At 45.0% G+C, this 18,345-nt stretch overlaps 1 protein-coding gene across 1 annotated transcript in view; it reads left to right on the forward strand.

Annotated features, from left to right (window-relative positions):
* Positions 1-17,909, forward strand: part of DOK7 (docking protein 7) — a 34,340-nt gene extending 16,431 nt beyond the window's left edge. Inside the window, exons 8-11 of the mRNA XM_063310443.1 lie at positions 9,447-9,588; positions 13,295-13,363; positions 14,466-14,594; positions 17,461-17,909. Coding sequence (XP_063166513.1) covers positions 9,447-9,588; positions 13,295-13,363; positions 14,466-14,594; positions 17,461-17,606 — 486 coding nt within the window. The 3' untranslated portion in view covers positions 17,607-17,909. The remainder of the gene's footprint in view (positions 1-9,446; positions 9,589-13,294; positions 13,364-14,465; positions 14,595-17,460) is intronic.
* The last annotated feature ends 436 nt before the right edge of the window (positions 17,910-18,345 follow it).

The following is an 18,345-nucleotide window of genomic DNA, read 5'->3' on the forward strand; positions in this document are numbered from 1 at the left end:
TTCGAATTCAGGGCAAGCCATCTAACATCACAGTGATCCAAATATACGCCCCAACCACAGATGCTGAAGAAGCTGAAGTAGAGCAGTTCTATGAGGATCTGCAGCACCTACTGGACAACACGCCTAAAAGAGATGTTATTTTCATCACAGGAGACTGGAATGCTAAGGTGGGCAGTCAAATGACACCTCGAATTACAGGTAAGTATGGCCTGGGAAAACAAAATGAAGCAGGACATAGGCTGATAGAATTTTGCCAAGACAATTCACTCTGCATAACAAACACTGTCTTCCAACAACCTAAGAGACGGCTTTATACATGGACTTCACCAGATGGACAACACCGAAATCAGATTGATTACATCCTTTGCAGCCAAAGGTGGCGGACATCTGTACAGTCGGTAAAAACAAGGCCTGGAGCTGACTGTAGTTCAGATCACGAACTTCTTCTTGCACAATTTAGGATCAGACTCAAGAGATTAGGGAAGACCCACAGATCAGCTAGATATGAGCTCACTAATATTCCTAAGGAATATGCAGTGGAGGTGAAGAATAGATTTAAGGGACTGGACTTAGTAGATAGGGTCCCGGAAGAACTCTGGACAGAAGTTGGCAGCATTGTCCAGGAGGCAGCAACAAAATACATCCCAAAGAAAGAGAAAACCAAGAAGGCAAAATGGCTGTCTGCTGAGACACTAGAAGTAGCCCAAGAAAGAAGGAAAGCAAAAGGCAACAGTGATAGGGGGAGATATGCCCAATTAAATGCAAAATTCCAGAGGTTAGCCAGAAGAGATAAGGAATTATTTTTAAACAAGCAATGCGCGGAAGTGGAAGAAGACAATAGAATAGGAAGGACAAGAGACCTCTTCCAGAAAATTAGAAACATTGGAGGTAAATTCCAGGCAAAAATGGGTATGATCAAAAACAAAGATGGCAAGGACCTAACAGAAGAAGAAGAGATCAAGAAAAGGTGGCAAGAATATACAGAAGACCTGTATAGGAAGGATAACAATATCAGGGATAGCTTTGACGGTGTGGTCAGTGAGCTAGAGCCAGACATCCTGAAGAGTGAGGTTGAGTGGGCCTTAAGAAGCATTGCTAATAACAAGGCAACAGGAGACGACGGCATCCCAGCTGAACTGTTCAAAATCTTGCAAGATGATGCTGTCAAGGTAATGCATGCTATATGCCAGCAAATTTGGAAAACACAAGAATGGCCATCAGACTGGAAAAAATCAACTTATATCCCCATACCAAAAAAGGGAAACACTAAAGAATGTTCAAACTATCGAACAGTGGCACTCATTTCACATGCCAGTAAGGTAATGCTCAAGATCCTGCAAGGTAGACTTCAGCAATTCATGGAGCGAGAATTGCCAGATGTACAAGCTGGGTTTAGAAAAGGCAGAGGAACTAGAGACCAAATTGCCAATATCCGCTGGATAATGGAAAAAGCCAGGGAGTTTCAGAAAAACATCTATTTTTGTTTTATTGACTATTCTAAAGCCTTTGACTGTGTGGACCATAACAAATTGTGGCAAGTTCTTAGTGGTATGGGGATACCAAGTCATCTTGTCTGCCTCCTGAAGAATCTGTATAACGACCAAGTAGCAACAGTAAGAACAGACCACGGAACAACAGACTGGTTTACGATTGGGAAAGGAGTACGGCAGGGCTGTATCCTCTCACCCTACCTATTCAACTTGTATGCAGAACACATCATGCGACAAGCTGGCCTTGAGGAATCCAAGGCTGGAGTTAAAATCTCTGGAAGAAACATTAACAATCTCAGATATGCAGATGATACCACTTTGATGGCTGAAAGCGAAGAGGAACTGAGGAGCCTTATGATGAAGGTGAAAGAAGAAAGTGCAAAAGCTGGTTTGCAGCTAAACCTCAAAAAAACCAAGATTATGGCAACCAGCTTGATTGATAACTGGCAAATAGAGGGAGAAAATGTAGAAGCAGTGAAAGACTTTGTATTCCTAGGTGCAAAGATTACTGCAGATGCTGACTGCAGTCAGGAAATCAGAAGACGCTTAATCCTTGGAAGAAGAGCAATGACAAATCTCGATAAAATAGTTAAGAGCAGAGACATCACGCTGACAACAAAGGCCCGCATAGTTAAAGCAATGGTGTTCCCCGTAGTAACATATGGCTGCGAGAGCTGGACCATAAGGAAGGCTGAGCGAAGGAAGATCGATGCTTTTGAACTGTGGTGTTGGAGGAAAATTCTGAGAGTGCCTTGGACTGCACGAAGATCAAACCAGTCCATCCTCCAGGAAATAAAGCCAGACTGCTCACTTGAGGGAATGATATTAAAGGCAAAACTGAAATACTTTGGCCACATAATGAGAAGACAGGACACCCTGGAGAAGATGCTGATGCTCGGGAGAGTGGAGGGCAAAAGGAAGAGGGGCCGACCAAGGGCAAGGTGGATGGATGATATTCTAGAGGTGACGGACTCATCCCTGAGGGAGCTGGGGGTGTTGACGACCGACAGGAAGCTCTGGCGTGGGCTGGTCCATGAAGTCACGAAGAGTCGGAAGCGACTAAACGAATAAACAACAAACCAGTGAAGGATTTCTGACATAACCTGTCAGCCTCTCAAGTAGACAGACAGGAAACACAACCAGATGAGCTAATTCTACTTTATTGTCAGGCTACGTTAACGGAATCTTGCACGTCTGAAAGCACAATTCTCCCACCCTCCCTTTTTACCACCTGATCAGTTAAGGCAGATCCTTCCAAAGTGTCGTCTTCTGCCCATTTAGCAGCAAGGTCATTCCCACATTCCATTACATCACCCTCAAGTTGGAAGGGGCCCTTCAGCCATCCCTCATGCAGAGTGCAGGAGTCCGATGCCCCTCCCTGCCCTTGAAAGCATCCAAGGAAGGGGAGCCCCACCCCTGTGGCTCCGGTTCCATAGTCCAACTGCTCCTACTTTCAGGAAGCTGTGCCTAACAGCCAGTTGGAATCCATCTTTCTCTAAATTAAGTAATGTCAGTCTGGCAAATACAAATTCTGGGTAAGTAAGCCTTCTCTTGTGTGGCTGGTGCTGGGAAAAAATTCTTTGCTGAATTTCTGTGTATTATGCAAGTGTCAGATGATGTCCACTGAGCTCTGTTAGTGCCACAGTCACAGATGGCAGCAAAGCGTAAGCTAAAAAAGAAGGCCCTCCACCTGGCCAAGGTGAACTACGCCTCCATAGGAAAAAAAATTGATGGTTGTTTTAATGCCTGGCATGGAGGTAAGAAAAACGGCCTCCAAAATGCACCTTGCTGGAATCATGGCACAAAATTCAGAATCATTACTGGATTTATAGAATTATGCATTCTTTATTGTCTGGAACTATTTAAAAAGTAGGAGATGGAGGTATTTCTCTGCATTTTAGCTGACAGTCTAAATCCTGGGCTGGCAATCTGGTGTCTGATTGTGTCAGTGCACCCAGAACGCTCCTGTCCTCTCCTTCCCTGTAGTGGAGTTGGAGAAAGGTTGGAAGGAGCTGTTGTCTCCCCACTTCCCCAGGGAATCTGCAGCCACCAGAGGAGGAGGATAGTGGTGGCCTTCTTTCTAGGTTTATGCTCATTGGCTGGCTTGCAAACCTTCACATGAAAGACACACAGGAGGAGGAGGAAGGGGAGGGAGTCTCCCCCAGCGTTCCACAGCAAGGACTGCGTGTAGAGCTCTGGATGTGGCAGCAGAAGTGGCTCTCGTAGTGGTGGGACAGGAGAAGGTGGCAGCTCCAAGTGGGAAGGGGGTGCAGGAGGCATGGCACTCAGTCCCTCACTGCATGGGGAGCAAGGCCAACTGCTGCTGCTTGAGCTAACTGGCTTCACTGGAGGTGGAAGTGGAATAGCTGAGTTCTGTATAAAACAGTAGTAAGTAGACCAGTGTCTCTCAACTTCAGGAATGTTAAGAAGTGTGGACTTCAACTCCCAGAATTCCCCAGCCAGCATGTTGAAGTCCACACATTTTAAAGTTGTGAGGTTGAGAAACACTGAGGTAGACTAATCCCAATGAACAGAAAGAGGATGTAGAAGTTGCTGGGAACAGAATGAAAAGAACTGCTACAGAGTGGCTGCCTGCTTGTGGAGCTACGCCGATGGGAATTATGAAAAGGGATGCTTGATGCAGTGAAGACGTGAAAGAGGCTGTGGATAAGAAAAAAGATGTATGAGTATTGCGGCAAAAATGAGGATGAAAGCAAGATATTACGTAATGTGAACACATAGAGGAAAAAACAGTTGCAAGGAATGTTAAGGAATAAACAATTGTTCTGGAAGAGAAGAGGGCTGAACAAGGAACTTCCAGTATTGTGAGTGAAATTAGGTAAAAGTGATGAAATTATTTGGTATGAAGCTGAAGTGAGGGAATGTTGGAAGTAATATTTTAGAAACTTTTATGGAAAAGATGCTACTGTGGCTGCAGCTTTGATGCCAGATAGGCTCAGACAGAAGACAGATGTCCTTTATTATAGGCAGAGAGTCAGATGCCCCAGCTCTTCCTCTGCTGGAAATTGGAGCAAAAAGGTTGGTACTTTTAAAGTGAGAGGCAACGTTCAGAGGAAACTGCAAATTGAGGTTCTGGAAAGCCAAGGGCCTAACGTTGTCCCCCACCAGCCACAGACTGCATTTCCAGGGACAGGGGAAGTCCTAATAAAAGGAAGCAGAGGATCTTTGCCTCAAGGAAAATTGCTAGTTCTGTTGAAATAAGGGCACATTCCAGTCAGAATATACATTACATTTATCCTCCCCCCCCCCCCGGTATTATGTTAAGTTAGGTCAATATTTTTTAAATTTCCCCATACGAGTTGTTGAATCATCTGTAATTTAGTCTTCAGACTGTGCTCATAATTTTTATTTTAAAATCTTTAGAATTGAAGTTTTCTACAGAATAGCCTGAAGATCTTAATATTCTAATGGAGAAAAGTTTGTATCAGACTCATGGTCTGCTCAGAACTTTAATTTTTCCTCTGGATTTGTTTTAAAGCAAGTGATATTATCTCTTCCAACAATGAATGGTTGTATTTTGGATACTTAAGTTAAACTGGATTTACTCATTTATATTTTCTTCTAATAAAATGTGATGTTTACCTCCTGTGACATACGTTTATCTCCCACAGAGCCAAAACCCTGTATGTTATATAGTCAGAAGTTCCATCGTTTGTATTTTTTAGCTTCTTAATAGCCAGAATAGTAGTAGAGGCTGTGAAAACCCTGTCTCTCTCACATGCATGGTTTAGGGAGCAGACAACAGGTGAGGTACTCCCTGAGAGAGATAGGTAGTGGCAAGAACTACCAAACTGCTACTACAAAGTAGGAGGTGGGGCCAGGGTGTCACAACTTAGAGGCTTCTGGAAGAGGCAGTTTCATAAAATTATCAGGTTGGGACCGCTGAAGTCTTCTAATCCAACCCACTACCCAAAGCAGGCATTGCGGGCAAATCGCTGCCCAGTCTTTGCTTGGAAACCTTCAGTGATGGAGTGCCCATGATTCCAGGAAGCAGTCTGTTCCACTTTTTAATAAGTGGCTCTAATAATCAGGAAACTCCCCCTTATTTTGAATGTGAATCTCCCTCTGTAAAGCTTCTGCCAACTGCCTCCTGTCTTACCTTCAGGGATTGTGAAGAAGAAATCCACACCCGCTTCCCTCTGATAGACCTTCAAGCATTGTAAGATCGCTATCATGACTCCCATTAGCTGTCTCTACTTTAGGCCAAACCTACCCAGTTCTTTTAACTATTCCTCATAGGATTTAGCCAGGTGACCTGAGCAAAGTGCCTTCTAAACATGTTCCTCCCAGTCTTTGCAAGGTGCAGCCCATCTCAAGCTGGAAGCCCTTCCTTTTGGTAATGTAGGCCATGGTCCAGGAATGGAACTTGTCTTGATGACATCATCCCTAGTGTAAGTGTTCACCTGCGGAATCTCCTATTCCTTTCTTGGTCCATTGGAAGTCCTTTGGAAGTATGGATGAAAACACCACCTGTGCTCCAGACTTTTTTTGCCTTCCTTGTGCTATCTCAGTATTCTGTCTAGACTCTTTCTGGAGGTGTCATTTGTGTCCCAGAAAATATTGATGTGAAAAGGAACTAAAAAATCGTACGAGAATGTCAAAAAATGGGAAACCGCAAGTGTGGATTTTGTAACTGGAGAAACATTAGAAGATGGATGTGAGGCTAGTTTAACATGGGTGTGAAGACTCACCTGTGCCTAACAATTGGAAGAATGCCTTTATTGTTCCCGTACAAGCGGGAGGAATGAATGCAAGAGTAAATGCAAAAATGTGTGCGAATAAGTCAAATGCTTAGGAAATCGTTCACTTCTGAGCAGGGATATGTGATGTGACAAGTATGTCCTCTTGATTGTTTAATGGATAAATTATGAGTAAATGTATAAGGAACGCTTGTAATGAAGTTAGAAGTATGTAGATTGAGGATTTAAACTTAAGCAGATGATGCCACGTTGTTGGCCTAGAACCTAAATAATTTGCAGTGCATTGATAGATTATATGAAGTAGATGTGCTTGACAGGAAAGATGGAGTGAACATTTGCAAATTATACATAAATGGCAAAAAAAAACCCAAACCAAGTAGATACATTTGTGTACTTTTGTAGAATGTTTATTTGAAGATGGAAAAACCACAGGAGAAATTTTAAGACATGCGTATGCTGGTATAAAGGTAGTGAACAGTATGTCCTCTTTTGCAAGAAATGAAGTCTGTCGCAAGTAGTGAAAACAGCCAGGTATAAGTACGTACTTCCGCCCATTTTATTACGAATGTCCGGAGAAACATCAAAGTTAGCTGAATGCAGTAGGAATGGGCTTAAGAAGTATGTGGAGTAAAACAAGAAGAGGAAGATCAAGGATAAAACGGGTGTAGAATAAGTGTAGATTGAATTAAAGAGTGAGTGGCTGGTATGAAAACAAACACGGAAGTGGTTGGGTCGTATAGAGAGAATGAATGAGAACGGAGTCTCAGAACCAATATATGAAGGAAGAGTGAATGGGTCAAAAGGATGACAAAGCTGAGAAATTCATGGTTGAGGAGATTCTTAAAAAGAGAGGGGGGAAGTTTAAAGAACAAAGGACTATATGGACCTCCCATCTCACACAAGCAACTCTGAGCAGCATACAAGGGTTAAAAGCACAAAAACCCACGGTATATAACCCCTGGCACCCAATAATAAACAGTCCCACTCAGAAAAAAAAAATCAACAACCGCAGAGTTCATCTAACCCCCTGAACCAGGTCTTCAGAGCCATACAAAAGGCTAACAGGGTTGGGTCATCCAAATCTCCAGGGGGATGGTGTTCCACAGGGAAGACTCTGCCATTGAGAAGGCATGACTCCAGGGTCCAACAAGTTGACATTGTTTGACAGAAGGGACCTGGAGCATGGCCTCTCTGCTAGATATGGTGGGGTGAGCAGAAACAATGGAAGAAAGGCAGTCCCACACATGGCCCTGTGCCATGTAGGGTTTTATAAGTAATAACCAGCACATTGAATTGCACCGGTTCAACGGTGTTATATGGGTGTAAATGAGAAACACCAAAAACTCCCTGTGCTGCTGCATTCTGGACCAGCTGCAGTTTCTGAGTCCTCTTCAAGGGCAGCCCCATGTAAAACACATTATAGTAATCCAAACAGGACGTGACTAAGTTGTGACTTACCATGAGCAAGGCCTCCCAGTCCAGGAATGGGCACAGTTGGTGCACAAGATGAACCTGTGCAAAGATCTTCCTGGCCATGGCTGCCACCTGCTCTTTGAGCAGGAGCTGAGAGTCCAGGAGGACCCCAAACTGCATACTAACTCTGACTGGGGAAGTGTACCTCCATACAGAGTTAAAAGATGGAAAATTCCAGGAACTGGGGGGGGGGGGGCTTAAAACCCACAGCCACTCAGTTTTCCCAGGGTTGAGCCGAAGCCTGTTCTTCCCCATCCAGACCCTCATAGCCTCCAGGCACTGGGAAAGGAAATTGACAACATTGCTTGGTCAGCCTACAGTGGAGATGTACATAGCATACTGATGATATCACACACCATGCTGGCAGAAGACCTTGCCCAGCAGCTTCATGTAGATGTTAAATAGGAGCAGGAGGAGGCTGGAGCCCTAAGGTGCCCCACAGGCATGGGCCTCAGGCTAATCCGCTCCCTGCAACATCAACTGGAACTGGCCCTGGAGAAAGGAGGAGAACCGCCATAACACCATGCCTCCCATTCCTAATCCCCTGAGCGGGCCCAGAGGGATACCATGATTCTAAAAGAATGGCTTTTGATACTAAGAGAGGATATATTATTTAGTTATTGTCCTCTCTTGGTCACGTGAGTGAGATTAGCAGAGTACCATCCTTTGCAGCATAGACTTGGAAGCGTAAGACAAGGTTGGTTTAACCTTCTGGAAAACAACAATCCAGGATGCTTTTAGGCAAACTGGATTTTCCTGGTATTGCCCCTTTTATCCCTCTTAAAATAACAATCACACAGTTTTGTGAAGAAGTAAAAGTAATGTTTACTCACATAATCTAGGTTTCAAAACAGCAGTTGCAGTAGTAAAGTCAAGGCAGATTTAAAGTACTAAGAAAGTTACTAAAGTAGAATGCCTAGGCCTAAAATGGAGTCTGAGCTGCAGAGCTTGGAGATCTACGTGCTTTCAGTTTGGATGCCTGGTGAAGAAGAAGAAGTGATCTCACAGAGTTCTCTAGACAATTACTCAGGAAATCTCCGTGAGCCTCCATCTCCTTTTATGTGCCTATCTAGCAAGACATGAATTGTTTGGTTTTGACTGCAATAATATCCCAGAGATCCATGGTATCAAAAGCTGCTGAGAGATCAGGGATGGCCAGGATGGATGCACTATCTCCATCCTGGGCCCACCAGAGGTCATTGACAAGTGTGATCAATGCTATTGTAGTAACTATAACCAGGCCTGAATCCTGACTGAAAAATGTCCAGATGATTACTTCTTCCAGGGCTCTCTGGAGCTGCAAGCCAATCACCTTCTCACCAACCTCTAAAAAAGGGAAGTTGGAGACTGGACAAAAATTGTCCAGATCTGTTGGGTCCAGAGATGGTCTCTTTTCCTTGACATATGTCTTTAATGTTAGATGTGCCCATCTCAGAAGATGGTATGATGTGGTGTGATGACTGAATTGTACACCTGTTATTTATTTTTATCATTTATTTTTATCTTTGTTGACTATTGTTTTTAATGTTGTGCTAGCCACTCAATATTCCTCTGTGAGCCCAGCACTTCTGGAGAGCCAATAGGTGAGGGAACACTGGGCTGTAGCAGATAATTTGTATGGCTGAATTTCACCCAGAGAAATACAGCTGGCCCCCTGCACCATTTGTTCATGAATATTCTTGTCAGCTGAACTGATAAGAGGCTCATGGGAACAAAAGACATCTGATCTTTTTAACGTGTTTCTATAGAGATATTTTAAGAGATCAATACAAAAAAGTTAGTTTTAGTGTTATTAGTTTTGAAAGAAACTTATTTTAATACAGACTATTTTCTCTATGTGTGTGTTTGTGTGTTTTTAAAGGAAACTTCAATTTTATCATCCCAAATGTTCCCACGTAATCTAGGTAAGAACCACTGAGACTTTTTCTATTTGTTAAAACATTTTTTAATTGCAGCACTCAGGGGAAAAAACATCAGTTAATAATATCAGCATTTAAGTTAACCCTAACCCTAACCCTCTATAATTAATTCAGGATTTTAAAAAATACGTTAAAGAGTTAACCGGAAGAAGACTTAAAGCAGTTAAAAATGGACTGATACACTAAAAAGCATAACTCCAGCCCCCATAGGTGGACACACGATAGATACAGTTCCCACCCTGGAGCCGATAAAGCGTGGTCTGAAAGTGGAGGACTTGGTTCCGAGACCCTTGCTGTGGGGAGATCATTCCTTGGTCATCTTGAGGGTTGATGGAGCTGATTGTCTGGATCCCTTCCACTCAGGATTCAGACCTAGATGGGGGAATAGAAATGGCATTGGTTGCTCTTGTGGACGACTCGGTCGGGACTTTGATGGGAGACGTGCCATGTTAGATTTCTTGGCTGGTTTTGATACCATTGTTCACTTCTTCCGGAGTGATCAGTGCCGGTCTGTAGCGATGGAGGATCAGCAGCTGAGTCTGTTGCTCCCATCAGAGGAGGTGTTGCAGTCTTGAGCATGGTCTTCCCCCGTGCTCCTTAACATCTACAGGCAGACACTGGGGTGGTTGCTTGTCTGTCTGCCTGAGGGGAGGTGTCGATGCACTGGTAATCCTCCTCTGCCTGGAGCCAGGCAGGAGATGCTGTGAAGGTCCTTCCCTGACGTCTGCAGACTGTAAAGGGCTGGGTGAAAGGTGTTAATGATGAATCTTGGCAAGATGTGGCCTTCCCACAAGAGCAGGCCTGCAGTGTGGGAGCACTGCTGGATTTGTGGCTCCACTTGAACAGGCAGAAGTTCTGACCGGGGGTTGGGGGCTTTGCCCAGCTTGGTCCGGTGTGGCTGTTTTTGGAACTGGAAGCCCCGGCAAAAGTCACCTGTGGCCTCCTTCCTCCAGGTTGGGTTGCTGCCTTTGAAGACAACCCAGGAACTTTGGTTGGTGGCAAAAGCCGCAGCTCACAGTGGTGCCCCCCTTACGGTGGGCTCCGCACTGGCCCTTGGTGGGTTTTGAGTGCAGCTCCAGGTGCTCGTTTCCTCCTCTGGAGCCCAACAGGGTAAGGGCCCAAGTTGCCCTCTTCCGAGTGGGCTCTGCTCAAGAGGGGGCACTTTGAGTCCTCTCAGGGCGGGAAGCGACGGGCCCCGAAAGCAGCGCTTCTCTGTCACTGCCTGGACCCTCTGGACACACTCCCCCCCCCCCGATCGGGCCGCCCCCTCCCTCCTTTAGCCGCCTTCCAGGAAGCGGTGAAAACGCAGCTTTTCCTCCGGCTGCGTTGGCAGAAGGCGCCTTGCGATGCTACGGAGCGGCCTTGTGGCGCTTGCGGTGTGGTTTGTGAGCTGCCTAGAGATGTGTCGTTGTGGTGGCATCGAAATGATGGGAGGGAAGAAATGAGCAAATGACTCAGCCCGTCCATCTGGTCTTCGTGGGAATTCTGAAACCCTGCAGCACTGCGGGCCCAAAAGGTGTTTCTATTGCAGCTGTTTTCCCTCAGCGCTGCTTGGCAGAAAGTACCTGATGCCACCATTCTTTAGGTAGCAATAAATAAATTAACAAAATTGTTTTCTTGGGAAATAATTAATAGCAGAAGAGATGTTTCTGTTGAAAATAAGCAATAAATGTGGTCTCTCAATTGCATTCATTAATGCTTATAAACATTAGTCAGGAGCGGGCAGCAAAGATCAATGACTGGAAGGTTTATGCTCCCCAGAGCTTTTTTTCTTTTCCCAACTCTGCTTTTTTTTTTTCTGCATTTCTAGAAAACGGAGTTCTATCCTGCTTGGAGTGAGGAAGTGTCCTTCCCCAGCAGTAATTAAGATGTTCACATGTGCTTTAATACTTTAAAGTGTTAGAACAAATCTCTTCAATAAATCATAATTAATTAAAATTTCATAATAATTAGTGCATATTCATACTCCTGCATTTAATTATTGGGAGGTGGTTTTCTTTGCGTATACATTTATTAAATCTGCATACCGCCCAATTCCCAACGTCTGAAGCAGGTTGGCCGGTGGCCTTTGACTCAGGGTGAGCCAGAAATGGCTCCCTCCCTAAGACCCCCCCGGTGGCTTCGGGGGCTCACAGAAGAGGTTAAGGCAGGACAGGCAGTGACAAGCGACGGGTTGATTTCTCACAACTTACCCCAGAACCAAAACACGGTAACCGGTAGGTAAACTCAGCTGTTTGAGGTTTGTGAAGATCTCGGGAGCTGAAGACGAAAGCTGAAGCGCCTCATAATAACATGTGTTTATACGTATATTACATACCTTACCTTCTGTAATCTGATGCATTTATTGTGTAAATAATATGTGACGTAAAAAAATCATTTTTACATCGTGGACAAAAAGCAGTGATACTTCTTCTTGAATTGCGTAATTATCATCAGATAGTGGGTTTTTAGGAAGAAATTGTTACGAATATGGAACACCCGTGAACGGTCAGCGCTGTGGTCAGATGCAGGGTCTGGAGGCTGCAGAGCCAGCGCTGAGTCACTGCTCCTGCAGTTAAGCAACAACGTTCCGGGGTTGGCAGCGGACACCCAGAGTATTCATTGTAAACGTTTTAATATGAATCTGCGCCTCTTAAACGGCAGCGTAGAGATACAGATAAAAGGGCCATTCTCAGACGCTGAAGGGCAGGCTAAGAAACAGGGAGGCCCAGCTATGATCAGCTGTTTCGGGAAGACCCAGTTGATCTCCATGGAAACACCCAGGCTGGGAGGGAGGTGAGTGAGCTGCTCCTGCTGTGAAAATATGGTAAGAGGAAGCTTGGGAAAGACGAAGGTGCCAGCACCTAATTCAGGCGGTTGTAGAAGGTGCTAGTTAGCCGTGGGGGGCTGGGGAAGAGGGAACAGACCACGGCTTGCTGGCTTTGCTCTCTGAGCCCAGCCTTCTCTTGGAAACACTTCCGGGAGAAAGCTGGAAGAGGCAGAACACCTGTGGATGAGTTTGCTGGCAGAAAGGGATCTGGAGAGAATGATCAGCATGAAGAAACAATGTATACAGAAAAGAAGCTAGAAGCAAAACGGAGGTTTCAAGGTTGCCCCATCTGGGCCGCAGAGCGTCGGCCGCAGGCAGCAAGAACCAGCCTGGGGACTATTCAGGGACCATTCAGTGTGGCTAGAAGTCACTGTGGTAAACTAACTTTGGTCTGAAAGAGAGAACCTCCCTGAAGTCCTGTTTTCAAGTGGCATTTCAGAGCTGATGTTGTGGCCCGTCTTATCCTCAGGTGGGGATTGCAGGAGCACATAAAAAATTCAAAATTACCACAAAAAATCATACCAGTGCAATTCTTCAACTGGGTAGAGTGTTGCCATGTTAAGTTTTAGTAAATAATCTCACATGGAGTTTGGATGAACTCTGAGGAACACGAGATACAATCCACTGGGAGTCACTCATCTGAAACTTTTGCAAATGATTCATGGACCAGGAGCCTTTAATGGACAAAACACCCACACTCATCATACATTCTTCATACACAGAAACTTCAAATGATAATACTATTTATACTTCATTAGCATTCTTAGAATCTCCGGGTGCTGAAGTAGGTAGCTGAAAATAATTGATCACCTGCTCCAATTTTAAGCAATGAACAAATTAAATAGGAACAAAGATATACATATCAACCTCTATATATTTTAGGCCCTGAAGGAAGGTCTGGATTGATAATGCAGCGAACAGATCCAGTTCAACGTGATCCAGTACACGTTGGTGAGTAACTTGACGAATGACCTTTCTCGTCACCCACCAAAGCTGTCCGAGGAGCCCGTCCCAATCCTCTGGTGTGCGGATGACACGCTGGTCCTTCCTCCCCCAGACTGCAGTTGGCCTTGGCCCACTCCAGTTGGCCTTGGTCTGCAAGCCTTAGCCAAGTCCTGTGTTTCTGAAGCTCTGGAAATTACCTCTACGAAGACCATGGGGACAGTTCTGCAAAACGCCCCCCAAGTTGTGTTTGGACTTTAGTCCCATCGAGCAGATTCCTTGGTTGTAGAGAGGCATCGTTTTTCACGCCACGGCCTCACGCAGAATGCGTCCCTTCTGCAGAGGCAGAGCAGCTCTTCCTTGTTTGGAGTGCCCATCTGGTGGGCGAAGGACCTGATGCCCGAAAGGCATCTTCCTGGGCAATGTGACTGGTTAGGAGCGGGTGCACAGAAGTGAGCAGTGATTTCTCAGTTTTCTACCCCCTGGAATAATTCAGTGGAAAATCCCATTACTGCCAGTGGAGGAAATCACCACAGACTTGCTCCATCCCTACTTTTTGAATGTTTTTCTGTCCTCTTCCTTCCTGCAAGGAGCTTTGTAACCTCAGGGTGCTCGTGGCAGTTTGAGGCAGTGGGCCTCCTCTCATGCTCCCCAGGCTTACACTTTAATGTCACAGAAATTCACCCCACAAAGGGGAGTCTGTTGAAACAGGCAGGACCGACATGAATGCTTGAGACGTGGATTTGAATTTCCCATGTCCTTGCCTCAGGAAAAACTTCCCCATTCCAGTTCTGTTTGTTCAGTCTTCTGGGCATATCCAGTTAAGTGATTGCCATTTAAAAGTCTGTGGCTAGCCTTGCGAGGTAGTCCAGACAAGAAGCACACCCAGAAGCACTAGCTCTATCTTTCTTCATTAACAGAATCTTGCAAGTCTGAAAGGACATATTCCCCCCCTTACAGTCCAAGAAACTAGGGAGGGTTCCTTCTGATTCGTTTGCCACATCCCCATTCCTTCTGCAGGCTCAGCTGCCACTTGTCAGACCACTGCCACGTCTCCCACCTGTTTCCCAAGGTCATTCCCACAGACCATTACATCTGTTTATTTCCACAGATTTACCTGTTTCTGAGCAATTGCACAGTGAAATGGCAATGTATGTTAATATCCCTACAAGCCCCACAGCAAAGAAACAACTTCATTACATGGAGGTGGAGCTTCAGGAGCCCAGTACAAGTATTCGAGGTAAGAATCTTTGAAAATGACCAAACAGGCAGCTGCTGGTTTTGAATAAATTTTTCATTATATTCTGAGCTGCGCTGAATTACAGTAAGCCTTTGGGATATAAAATTGCTCGCTCTCCCTCCTCTGAATCTGGCTAGAGTCAAGAGTAGCCGTAGTTATGTCATTAAGAACGCCATGAGGGGCAATAAGAACGTTTTCTCTATAGATCCTCCTTCCCCAATTTGTGGAAGTTTCTCTCCATCAGTTTTGTTTTTAGGAAGACAAAAGCAGTTGGGATGGTCATTTTGGTGGCCTTGGGCTGTGGTATGAGAAGGAATCACTTGGAGAGACTCCGGATTTCCAGAATTACAGGACTGGAAGTCCAGGCAGGTTTGGCCTGTGGTCTGCACTCCAAGTTCCACCAGTACAGGAATGAGGGAGCACTAGATTCCCCTAACCCCAATTTATATATCTTGCAACGGGGAATTCTTAATACTTTTTGAATTCCTTTCTAAAATTCAACGGAAGTAACGTCAAATCTACAATTCCTTATGAATGAACATAGCCATATAGATTAGTAGGCTAAACACTGAAGTTCATGCCTAGAGGATCAGTGGCAGAATTGTTCTTAATCATTGTTAGACACTTTCTAATTTCCCCTAATTGATAGTCCACCTATACAAATGGATATAAGGCTGATTACCCCATGGAGTAATCATCATTGGTTGCCTATGAAACCCAGGGGTAGACATATTCTAAGCGGCCAGTATTTTCAGATATGGAATGGATGAAGTAGAGAATATATTGATGAATTTTCAGATAATATGGAGTCACTGCAAAGAGTCAGGCTAAAGTTCAAGTGATGCTAATGAGCTATCGTTGAGTTGGTTTAGGTGTTAACATAGGTGCTCCCTAACTAACAAAAGGCAAGATTAAAACTAGGCAGAGGCTTGAAGGCAGAGAATCAGTCTGGCTTCCACAAGAGGAAGTTCTGTCTTATCAAGCTTTTAGACTTCTGGATATTGAACTTTAAAAAGCTGTTAACAAAACTACTCAAAAAAGTCTCCTGAAGAGACTTGCAGGCCAGGTGCTAAAAAACCAGCTCTCTTGTGGATCTGTAATTGGTTAAAAAAGAAGAAGAAAACTGTGTATGCCTCAGGATTGGGGAGCCTCCCAAGGCTCTCGGGCCTCCCTTTGCCTAGCGGCCTTTGGCCAGACCTGGCCCAGCCATAAAGCATCACCACCACTGGAGTTCAGGAACCAGCCACACGCATGGCCTCCGTCGCCCTTAAACTAGGGGCAAGCTTTTTCTTCCTGCCATGGAATCACTGCGTCTTCCTGCGAGTCTGAGGCTTTTAGGGCCCCTTGCTGACCCCCAAAAGCTTTGGCACCACACCTCTCCTTCAGGAGGGCTGCTCTGTGTTCCACAAGATGTGGGAGAGTCCACCATTGCGCTGAAGGGCTGTTCCTTTCCTAGCCTAGCTTGAAATGAAGAAGCAGAAAAGGGGACTTTGCCATCACGTGGCAGTATCTGGAACATCACCAGCAGGGCATTGTCTGTCTGTAAAGACCAGATGCAAATCTGCATCGCTCTTGTTGGCGACACGCTTCTTTTTTGTGGGTTGAACTCCGCCAGTTGAACAGCTCACAGTCCTCTGTTCTGACAAAAGGTCTCGGTCAGCAACTTTGTTCTACTGTAATATTCTGTTGATCTGAGATTATATAAATAATGGGACAGGTGTTTAGAAATATGTTCTGCATTTTCAGACTCTTTCTTCCCTCATGATAATCAGGTTGCAATGTTGGCCAAGCCCAGGAAATTCCCTTCTCCCTCCCCTGTTGGAGAGACTTACTTGTACTTGTTCCTTCCGAAAGGCCCACCAGCTAAGAAGGGAAACAGGCCACCAAACTCAGATTCTGGATTAGGGGTAGGGCTTACTTCTTCTAACAGAAATTTTAAAAAATTACCCAAAGTGTTTGATAAAACGTGGAGGACAGCTTGAGAGAGAAAACGGGAACAAATGGGATAGTAAAGAAACAGGTTTATGTTTTTGCCGAGAGTTCTGTGTTGCTGAATAATACGTGTTACCTGAATAACTGGCCATTGAATATGGGTCTGTCAAATAAAGCTGCGACGGATGGAATCGAGGAGTGAGGGACTTGGGCGCCACTTGAAAACAACGTGAGAAAAATGGGAGGCTTTCCCAGGGGAAACCAAGCATAGCTATAGGGTGTCATATTAAGGAACTACAGTTTAAAGACACGTTTAATTTAAGTAATATGTTTGTTATTGTGACTCCAGGTTGTAACAACATGACTTAACAGAAATGCAATACCGTATACAGTATATAAAAAGATATGTAACACACTAAAAAGTAGCTTCAACTAAAGCCAGTGCTATGATTCAGAACTTCAAAAATTCTGAGTTTGTTTATTTATTTATTTTCTATCCCGCCTTTACTATATTTATAAATAACTCAAGGCGGTGAACATCCCTAATATTCCTTCCTCCTCCTCCTCTCCCCACAACAACCTGTGAGGTAAGTTGGGCTGTTAGGTAATGGATGTCGCCTGTCTCCTTCAAGGTCATCTTCCTCCCCCTCTACAATTTAGGAAGGAAACAAAAGGAATGCCTGCTCTTCTTTGCCATTCCCCAAATGGGTATGTTCCGTATAACCTGAACAGCCATTCCAGGTAACCTTAGGGGGGCATTCCTGGAGGGGGGCAGGATGCTGCCTCAGAAGGGCCGAGGGTCCCAGAGACAATGCCCCGTTGCCCAGAACCTTTCCCTTTCAGCCCTACTGCCAAATAAGACTCCCGCTGGGCAGTTGTGTGCTGGCGCCGCCAGGGTGGTGCTGCATGGCCAACGCAATGCTTTTACGTGCAGGGAGTGAATCCACGAAATATGCTCAGATCGATGTTACGGCAACAGAGACGGCCCAGAAGGTGGGGACGCAGCACGCCCAATTTCGAGAAGAACGTCTGCAAGAACTCGAGCAGCAGAAGAAAGATGGCCAGCCTGGCACTCCCTAGGGAGATGCAGGATACCACCGCCAGCCCAGCACCTGCACTCATTCTCTTAAATGTTGCCACTGCGTTCGGATTGGTACCAGATTCATTCCAATTTATTCATTTCCAGCTGGAAAACTGGCAGCATGATGTTTGCGCTTGTGTGTCTGTCCCTCTATAGAGGCACTCATTGTAAACATGTGGTCTTGTCATTTTGTAATATCTTGCCAAATGAAGTATTAGATACAAACGACTATTAAATTGAGGCATTTCGAGAATGTTGAGTGAGTAAAAAAAAAAAGTAAATAGAACAAAATACTCAAGAAATGTTGGTCTGTACAGTATGTATTGATCAAAGTGTTTTGTCAAGGGTCAAAATGGTTTTTGGTTCTTTTTCAAGAAGCCAAAGGACACGTCTGCATGTTTATGCCTGGGCTGTTAGAGGACGAGTGAATAGCGTTAAATGGACAAGCTTGATTTTGCTCACCTGCATCCTTTCGTTTATTAATTACTTGGGTTTTATGGCTGGAATCCACTGGGGTCGTTCCACTTGTAGAGCAACAGTTGTCTCAGAAGACAGTGTTTCTTATGCGAAGGGGATGTTTTTTCTGGACTCTGCTTCCCCCAGGAATGTCTTGTGGCATCTTCCATGCAGTCCTGGAAGCCTTCCGGGGCAGGAGGGACCAGCCACAGTGCTCTCCCCCCTCTGGTTTGTGCAGTGGATCCAAAGCTGCTCTATGTGCAGGAAGACATCCTTGCATTC

Source organism: Candoia aspera, chromosome 8 (genome assembly GCF_035149785.1).
Source record: "Candoia aspera isolate rCanAsp1 chromosome 8, rCanAsp1.hap2, whole genome shotgun sequence".
Lineage (NCBI taxonomy): Eukaryota > Metazoa > Chordata > Lepidosauria > Squamata > Boidae > Candoia > Candoia aspera.